At 39.3% G+C, this 10,182-nt stretch overlaps 1 protein-coding gene across 1 annotated transcript in view; it reads right to left on the bottom strand.

The window, feature by feature from the left end:
* Nucleotides 1-266: 266 nt before the first annotated feature.
* The window catches only part of ATP10A (ATPase phospholipid transporting 10A (putative)), a 297,816-nt gene continuing 287,900 nt past the window's right edge, over nt 267-10,182 (bottom strand). Inside the window, exons 18-21 of the mRNA XM_044669292.1 lie at nt 1,908-1,988; nt 1,722-1,826; nt 1,075-1,262; nt 267-951 (exon numbers count right to left, since the gene is read on the bottom strand). Coding sequence (XP_044525227.1) covers nt 267-951; nt 1,075-1,262; nt 1,722-1,826; nt 1,908-1,988 — 1,059 coding nt within the window. The remainder of the gene's footprint in view (nt 952-1,074; nt 1,263-1,721; nt 1,827-1,907; nt 1,989-10,182) is intronic.

The following is a 10,182-nucleotide window of genomic DNA, read 5'->3' as shown; positions in this document are numbered from 1 at the left end:
TAAATAAAACATACTGAAGGAAACAAAACATACTGCATTTTCTTATAAAATGAGATGAAAAAATAGATTTAAATGTAATTTTCAAGTGCAACTTTTTCTTATACTTTAAAGCTCTGATCTTTTTCAATATATTCTACTTAAAATTTCAAAAATAAACCTTTTTTTGGTACCTCTAATTTCCTGTTTCGACCCTGGAAACATTTAAAGATATTTTTACTATAACTCTTCTGTGCAAATAGAAAACATAAATATTATTAAAGTTCATGTTATAAAAAGGTTGTTTCAAGATTTTCACTGTTGCGGCAAACAGCTGCAGTCCCTTTAACTTTCTCCTGGAAGCAGTCTGAGGTCTCTCTTTTTAAACCTTTTAAGTCCTGATCCAGCTGGGAGCCAACGGACAAAAATGTGCTGCCCAGCATGTCAGTTTGTAAACTACTTTGAGAGAGGCGAAAGGCTCTTCCAAACCCATTAAACAATGGCGTGGAGGAAAACCAGTTTAGTAAACTGAAGTCTGGCAGGTCTAGAACAGAGGACAAGGGAGATGCTTCTCTGGTGGAGGATTCCCCCTCAGAATCACCAGATGGTCCCTCTTGGACAGAACCTTCGGTTCTCTGAGGCACTGGAGAGTGTCCCTTTAAGCTGTCCATCATAGCATCATGGGCCATGGGCTGTGCATTCACAATTGCTGTCCTGTGCCCAGTCTGTGACTCTGTTACAGAAACTGGCTGGTGTCCAGGTTGAGATGCTAGTGAAGAATGGTCCTGAGGATAGGGTCCAGAGGTATCACTGCTCTTGGAAGCTGAACTCTGTAGTTCTTGCTCTCTTGTGGGATGTTGCTGAGAAATAGTGTCTTTATGAAGATTCAAGTCCTTTGGGGTCCACCTAGCCAATTGACGCCCCAGCTGAAGCTGGGTTGGGAAGACTGTCCCTTGTAATGTTCTATAAAAAAATCTGGAGAAAGGGTAAAAGACACCGAAAATAAAACATTAACAGGGATATCTATTGCATGATGAAAATTATATCAAGAGAACAAAAGTAGCCACGGTTGGAGGACATAGGATAAGCAGTACCTACCGGGGCAATAAGGCAGCAACAGATGATATGATGGAAGTCAAGTAAAACATGGGATCGCCCATTAACCTTTGCATAGTCCAGTAAGGGTTAGACGGAGGAAAACACGTTGAGCAGGAGGAATTGTACACCAAAGCCACAATGAAAAATAAAAGGATACTGAAGCCACATGCTGTCCAGTGGAGCCAGGTCTGGGAGAGAAAAGAGAAATAAGAGGCTGTGTTTTTATATTTCTTATCCAAAATGGATTTAAAATGTATTTCAGTTTGACAAACACATTAACCAGCATTTATTCTTGAGGGCCAACTACATGGGTGAGCAGTATCCTTGGTGTCAGTGTGGAACTGAACCAGAGGAAAGGGGGAAGTATTGAATATTAATTATAACACATGAAAATAGGAATGGAGGCCTAAAGATATGTGTGTGTGCAGAGTGGGCAGCAGGCTGCCTGCAGAGTTCCAGATGATGTTCAGAGCCATGAAAGCTTGATTTATTTCCAATTTCTAGAAAGTGAAGAATGGTTGGTATGTTCACATCATGTTTACACATACATGTTTCTAAACAGCAGTGGCATTAAATTTGGGAGAACAAGTACTTATTTATTAAAACAAGACAAAATAAAGCAAAAACACCAGTCTTGTAGCTCTTACCCAGGTTTTGGTTTCAATGCCCAAATGCAGTATGATGGTGAAGAGAGCTATTGTCGTGATGATGGTCCCCCAGGAAAATAGATCGACATCAGAGTCATGATAGGTCTGCAAAAGAATAACATTCTGAGTGCTCGTGGGGCTCTGGATAAAGTCAATTGACATAAATTGCAGAAAAGACCAACTTACTAAGTAAGGGATGAAAAAGCAAACCAGGCTTTGATAGACAGCATCAATCATATTCATCCAAAACATATGGGGCTGATATTCCTGAGGAAAAACAAAACAAAACAAGAAGGGAGATTGAGGGAAAGGTTCCCTTTGCCAAAAGTTGGGTATTGTCTAAAGAGACTTAGTTCCTCTTACTAACCAGTTTGTATTTTAAAAGACTATGTAAAGAAGGGATAAGCAATAGGATGAATAAAAAAGGTCTGACATGGTCTATAATGATACAGTTATGAGTAAAAAATAACTCAGAATAAGTTGAATTTAGAGAGAAAATTAGGTAAAAAGGATCCCTTTGACATAGCATAATGCCTTCATAAATGCTACTGTTCAGTCTTCCTGATTCCAGGCTTGGTACTCTATCCTCTGTGCCACCTAGCTGCCCTATAGTTATAAATACTGGCTGTTATTTATTTTATGGGGAAAGAGAGAAGGATCAAGAAGAGATTTGATCCCTGCTTGGGTGAATGGGGCAATGAAGAGTGACAGAGAGATGGTATTGCTTTTCAGCTATTAGTTTGGTTCAGTTTTCTCTCTCAAGAAGCATCATCTTCAGACTAGAAAGGACAGGTTGAAATTGGCTAGCAGGGAATTGATACCCAGAATAAGTGGGAAAACTGTAAGAGAACATCTGCCCTTGATCAGTTTAAGTAACTGGGAGCAGATGAACCACATCCTCTGGTGCTGAAAAAACAACTGACAAATGTACTTGCTGAGCCACAATCAATGATCTTTGAAAGATTACAGAGAATAGGAAAAGTACTAAAGGACTAGAGAAGGGCAAATGTTGAACCGATTTGCAAAAACGAAAAGAAAGTGGAGCCTGTCAAATAAAGGTCAATGAACTTGATTTTTATTCTAAAGGGGAAAAAATTCTAGAATATATTATTAAAAGGATGGTTAATGGTATATTTAGAAATAGAAGCCATGATCACAGTCTCAGCCTGGTCTTGTCAAGAGAATGGGTCATGTCAATCTTACTTCACTTTGTGGGAGATAACATTTAGATGGATCTTTGCAAAGCATTTGATCCTTCCTGATGTTGTTATAGGAAAAATGGAGAGGTGAGAGCCAGCCATTAGTATAATAACCATGAATAGGTTCTGATTCTGAATTGATTGACTGGTGAGACCCAAAGAGCAGTGTGGAAATCTGTGGTCAAATATTTCAGGCACCTGGGCTTGGTACTATTTAATCTTTTTATTAGAGGTATGAAAAAAGGCATAGATGGCATATTTATCAAATCTGTAAATGAAACAAAGCTGGAAGGAATAGTTAACACACCGTGAATAGTCAGGTTTTCAAAAATATATCGACAAACCAAAGCAGATGTGTTTTCCTGCCCTATCCATCCTGCCTCCCCCCTCCTCTTTTTAACTAAGAGCAAGATCATTTTTCTAGTTATATGGGTTCAAAACCCTACAGCAGTGCTGGTGAAGACGTGGCACCTGTGCAGAGCCAGCACATGGGGAGCTGCTCCCTTCTCCCTCTTCCCAGTGCCTGAAGACATTTTTTGCATGCCCTGCCGCTCTGTCCAGCCACCCAAAATGAGTACTTCCTCCCTCAGCTCTCTCTGGTAATGCAGGGGCTCACAGACAACTTGAATTGGCCCTCTGGGCACTGGAACTCAGAAAAGGGTCAGTTATGCTTCCCTAGAGTCATCCTCTGCTCTTCGTACCTTCTCACCTACGCCACAGATCTAATCAGTTGTCAAATTTTGATGGTCTAACTTCCATTATATCTCATTTACATCCCTTTTTCTTCACTAATTCAGACATCATTTCAGTTTAGATCCTTGCTGCCTCTCAGATGGACTTTTGAAATAGCTTCTGATTATTTTCTCTCTCTGAAGTCTCTCCTCCAGTTTCTGCTGTTGTTCAGTCATTTTTCAGTCAAATCTGACTCTTAGTGACTCCATTTGGGGTTTTCTTGGCAGAGATATTGGATTAGTTTGCCATTTCCTTCTCCAGTTCATTTTACAGATGAGGAAAGAGGCAAACAATTAAGTGACTTTCACAAGGTCACAAAGTAGGGCCAGATCTGAATTCAGGAAGATCTCTTCTTAGCTCCAGACCCACTACTCTATCCACTGCAATACCTAGCTGCCCCAACAATCCATTCTCTAAATAGCTGAAAAACTCATATTCTTTTTATTTTTTAAAACAAAACCTTGATCTTTTGTTTTTTCTTTTACAAAGTCTTTTTTTATTGAAAACCTTTATTTAATTAATTATTTTAGAGTATTTTTCCATGGTTACATGATTCATGTTCTTTCCCTCCTCTCTTCCTCCCCCCTCTGCCCCTGTAGCCAATGAATAATTCCATTGAAAACCCTTATCTTCCATCATAGGAGCAATACTGAGCATTCCAAGGAAGAAGATCAGTAAAGACTAGGCAAAGAGAATTAAGTGACTTACCTAGAGTCTAGCTATACTCCCTATAGCTAGGGAGTATCTGAGGTCATGTTTGAAATCAGGACCTCCAATCTATAGGCCTGGCTCTCAATCCACTGAGCCACCTGGCTGCCCCCAATGTTCACATTCTTTTTTTTTTATTTTAATTTTGAATATTTCCCCATAGTTACATATTTCATGTTCTTTCCCTCTCCCCCAAACCCCACTAATCCCCCTTAGCCAACATACAATTCCACTGGGTTTTACATGTATCATTGATCAAGACCTAATTCCATATTATTGATAGTTGAACTAGAGTTTTCATTTAGTGTCTACATCCCCAATAATATTCTCATCAGCCCAAATGTTTAAGCAGTTGTTTTTCCTCTGTGTTTCTCCTCCCACAGTTAATGTTCATATTCTTAAATCAAAAATCTTACTTTGTTGCTTCCTTGCTCAGTAAATTCTAGTGGTTCTCTATTACTTTAAGGATCCAAAACAAACTTACTCCTTGTTTTGCACTAAAAGCCCATGACAACTGAACTCCAACCTTGTTTCTGGCCTTATTATAGATTACCATGCTTAATAAACTCTTCAGACCACTCAAATGTGGTCTTTTTGCTGCTTCTCCCATTCATCATTCTATCTCCTATCTCCATGGTTTTTCACAGGTTATTTTCCACATCTGATTCCCTCCTAACCTCCATTTCTTAGAATCTGCCTCTAACCTTAATTATTTTGTTTTTATCTTATGCACATTTTATTCACACTCATTTTGAATGTAATTATTAATTGCTTGTCAATTGATTTCTTGAATCAAATCAAAACTGTCCCATATTTAGGAGGGATACATGTAGTCATAAAATTGATTGTACCACCCCCCCCAAAAAAAAAGACAACAAACAACAAACCAAAAACACAAAGTATAAACAGTGTGATAGGAAGAAAGCTTAAGCATTTTTCCACTGCATTAAGAAAGATGTCTAGGAGTTGGGAGGAGACAGTCATCATGCATTCTTATTATAGATTTACTCTTCTTCCTGTCTATTCAACTGGACTTCTTGCTTTTTCTTAAGCTACAGTTAAGTTTGGATGCCAAATTTTAGGAAGGACATGGAAAAGTGAAGAATGTTTGGAGGAAGGTAACTAAAAGGGTGTGATCAAGGTCAGACTATATAAAGACATATGGAGGAATTAGGGATGTTTAGGTTTGAGAAAAGGAGACTTAGAATAGAACATGAAAACTGGTTTCATTGTTTAAAGGGCTGCCATTTGGAAAAAGGATGCAATTTTCTCTACTTTGTTCCAGAGGTCAGAACTAGGAGAAATTGGTAAATTCAAGTCACAAAGAGAAAAAAAAAATATAACCCTGAGACTAAGAATTGTTGTTCAGTTATTTTTCAGTGTGTCCAGTGCTTCGCACCACCCTGTTTGGGGTGGTTTGCCATTTCCTTCTCCAGTTTTATAGATGAGGAACCAAAACAAACAGAGCTGAGTAACTTGTCCAGGATCATACAACAGCTAGTCAGTGTCCCTGGATCTGAGCTGAAGAAGACTCCAAGCCCAGCGCTCCATCCACTGTACCACCTTGCTGCCAATAACAGTTAGAACCAGCAATTAGAACTCTACAAAAATGGAATGGAATGCCTCAAGAAGCAGTGAATTGCCCCTCACTGGAGGTCTTGAAGGAAATGCTGGAGGGACATCTGCCAGATAAGAGACAGGCCAGAACAGGCTCCCAGATAATCTAATAGCTAGTTGGACTGGCTGGCTTCCTGGGTCCCTTCCAGGTCTGTGGTTCTGTGATTCTGCAAGGCATGAATCTTGTCATCTCACTTTCTTGCTCATAAGATTTTATGCCTCTCTATAGCTTAATGAATTAACTATTCTTTAGGAAGGTTTTCACCCTTATTACCTTGTAGTCTTCTTTACTTACTCAAAGGTATAATCATATTAAATTACTCATTTTGTCCCAACTATTTCCATTTTGGTAAATTTTTACCACCTGATGGCCATGCCTGAAATGGACTTTCCTGATTTATCTGACTTTTGAAATTATTCTCTTCCCTTGAGGCAAGTTCTTCCATGAACCTTTCCTTGATTTCCACAATTAAAAGTGAACCTTCCCTCATTGAATCTCTCCTGTTCCTCTTTTTAATTTCTCTTGTATATTTTATCTTGGCATATTGTTGTATTATTTGTGTCTATGACTCATCCTCCCCACCCAAGATCATAAACTTCTTAAAAACAGGGGCTGATTTAGTATAGTAGCATTCTATTAAATCAGTAAACAATTAGGTTCAAACCAGAAGTATAAATAAAAAGACAAGGTACAGGACTATCTGGTGACCTCTGGTTATGACAGGTATGATGTGTGTGTGTGTGTGTGTGTGTGTGTGTGTGTGTGTGTGTGTGTGTATTAGGTACTATTTTTTTTTTGTTCATAGTAGCAGTGGAGATAGGGAAGATTCAAAGCAATTATTGAAATTTTAAAGAATCCTAGTAAAGCCCAGGCCTAATTGAGGCCTCTCAGTATAAACAGCTCATATGAAAGATCCACGTAATTAAATCTCTAGTAAAATTAGGCACAAAGGGAAGCGTTTTGTCATTTCTAGCTCAGCCCACTCCTTTACCGCAGCTAGGCAATTCTTGGTGAATCTGTTAAGGTTGTAGGTACTTTGCCATGTTAATCCCTAGCCAGTGGGAAGTGAGTTTTCTAACCAAACTTTTCAAAGCTAAAAGTCAATGGTTTCTCTTGGCTTCCCTTCAAATTCATCGAGAGAAGAATCAGCTATTCTCTTGGTAAGCCCACATTATTTGAGATGCAGTGCGGCTTGCAATCGAGTCAGCCTTTCACCCTAGATGGAGACACCCTGTTCCTGACGTTGGTGATTCTCAAATGTGAACCAGAGAGCGACTCTCTAAGGACAATCATGTTGCATTGAAGGTCGATAGAAACATCTCTCAGGGACATCAATCTGGCAAGTACTCAGTACCCACTGCTGACGTCTGAGCAGAATGTTTAGTCTTCCGTATGAGATGAACCCCAGGGTTCTGCTGCTCATTCAATGATGTGTGTGTGGATGTGTGTCTATCTTTATCTCTATATGTATATGTATATGTATATATATATGTACACACTCATGTAAATAGATATACCTACACACGTATGTATACATATGCAATATTTATATATTAATTTTAAAATCATATCTTTACTTGCAGTAAAACACTCCTCTTTGAGCACTTTCATGCTAGGTTATATTAGCATTGGGAAGGTAAAGTTTGCAAAGGAAACAATGTGTTTCACTGAATCAACATGCATGTTCTTTGCATTATTACTATATCTAAAAAAGCTGCTAAATTCCAGGAAAGGTGTGAAAGGCAACACACTCACAGGATGAGAATGCTTTATTAAACTCCCTTTCTCTCTGTCTCTGCCTCTATCTCCTCACCTTTCTCTCTCTCTCTCTCTCTCTCTCCTCCTCCTCCTCCTCCTCCTCCTCCTCCTCCTCTTTTCTCCTCTCCTCTCATCATCTGTGATCACACTGGTGCAACTATTCCTTCTATGAGAGCAGACCTTCCTATCTTAAATTCCCATAGGTACCTCAAGCTCACCATGTCCAAAACAGAACTTTTCTCATACTCATCCTTCTTCCAAGTGCCTCTATTTTCTATCAAAAGCACCACTGTTCTTCCAGTCTCCCATGCTAGTAATCTCAGCATTATTCTCATCTCCTCACTGTTCCTCACCTCACATACCCAATTACTTGATGCCTTGCTGTATCTACTACTACCTCACTCACGAAGCCACCACCTTAGTTTTAGGCCAATAGTCAGCAACCTTTTTGGCCATGAGAGCCATAAACACCTGCGGAAGGAGGAGGATGGAGGTGGAAGGCACTGGAATATGGGGCAGGGGCTGAAGGCCCCCTAGGGCACATCCTGGGGCTCTGCCCGGACTGGCCCATTGGGAAGTGGAGCCAGATATGGCTCGAGAGCCATACGTTGCTAACCCTTGGTTTAGGCTCTCTGACCTAAATTATTTTAACACCATCCGAATTGCTTCGTTCCAGTCCATCCTCCACACTACTGTCATAGTGATTTTGCTGAAATGTGGGCATAATGTAACTTCCTTACTTGGTAAAGACCAATGGCTTCCTGTTGCCTTTAGGATAAATATAAACCAATTGTTAAATTTTTAGAGATCTTTGAAATTTGATCCTCACCTGTCTTTCCAGTTGCCCTGAACAGGCCACCAGATAATCTAATAGTCCTGTACACTGTCCTTTTATTTATACCTTTGCTTTGAACTTAATTGTTGATTTAACTGATAGCTATTGTGTTAATTCAACAAGAACTGCCTTCTCTAGTCCTCCAGTACAGCACACCATTTCCTGCCTCCATCTTTGCACTCATCACCCCTCTCACCTGGCATGTACTCCCTAATCAACTCTGATTCATAGAGTTCTTCTCTTTCTCCAAGACACAGTTCAAGCACTGCTCTCTACAGAAAGCCTTTACAGATTGCCCCAATTGATCTCACCCTCCCCCCCAATACATTATACTTAACTACTTCATATTTATTTATATTTATTCTCTATATACTTATGTGTCCTTGTCTCCCTTGTTAGAATGGAAGCTACCTTGGGGAGTAAGAACTATTTCTTTGTATTCTCAGGGCCAACATGGTTCCTAGAATATATAGTAGGTGCTTAAAAAATCTATGTTGATTAGTGGATAGTTCTTATCCCTGTCTACTCCATAGGGAATCCACTGAATATACTGAAGGCTTTTAATTCATCAATGAATGCATAAATGCACCAAAGAAAGCATCTGACCATTTGCCATCTCTCATTATTTTTCTTTTTTTTTTTAACCCCTACTTTCTGTTTTAGAAGAGATACAGAACATTGGTTCTAAGATAGAAGAACAATAAGGGTCTGGGCATTTAGGGATAAGTGACTTGCCCAGGGGCATACTACTAGGAGGTTGTGAACTCATATTTGAACCCAGATCCTCCCAACTCTAGATCTGGCTCTCTTATCTCATCTCTCATTCTTGCTACATGATTGATCCACCTCATTTTCTGGTTATTTATGTCTCTTCTATGATCTTTTATGCCATTTTGTATGTACCAAAGAGTTTGTAGCCTATTTACATCCACCAGGCATTTTCTGGATGGCCCTTTGGGTAAGCTGCAAATCTGATTCTGAGATTGTGCCATTTCATAATTCAAAGCTGCATTTATAGCAGCAGTAGGGAAATACTGAAACATTGGGTATTTGTGGTAGCACTTCTATTCCCCCCGAAAAATATGATCACCTTTTTCTTTCTATAATGATCTGAAAGACATTACTAAGAAATTAACTATCATTCTGCCAGATAACAGATAATATATATGTATATATATGCACATATATATGTATATATAAGGACAAAGGAAATTCTAAATGCGGGAATGCCTTCCAAACTCATGCTGATCCAATAAGCCACAGCCCAACACACTATGCCCTGACTCTGACATTGTGATGCCATTGGTCTTCTACAGAAATGAAAGATAAACCACAGACAAAACATGGGAGCATACAAAGTAGTGTAATGGGTGCCTGAGTTTTGGTGAACTCAGCAATTACTGAGCATTCTCTAAAGCTCATTCAATTTATTTATAGATAGAGCATTCAAAGTTCCAAGTGACTTTGACAAATCAACAATCTTGTAAATAAAGTCTGGAGCCTATTCCTTGGAGTATCAGGATAGAATTGCATAGTTCAAGGATAGAGACAGACATATACAGATGCACAGGGTTGAGCACACAGAAATCAATCAAGGGATTTGGAAGAGAA

Source organism: Gracilinanus agilis, chromosome 3 (genome assembly GCF_016433145.1).
Source record: "Gracilinanus agilis isolate LMUSP501 chromosome 3, AgileGrace, whole genome shotgun sequence".
Classification (NCBI taxonomy): Eukaryota; Metazoa; Chordata; class Mammalia; order Didelphimorphia; family Didelphidae; genus Gracilinanus; species Gracilinanus agilis.
The sequence above is the reverse complement of the archived record's forward strand: the minus strand, read 5'-3'. Positions and strand labels throughout refer to the sequence as shown.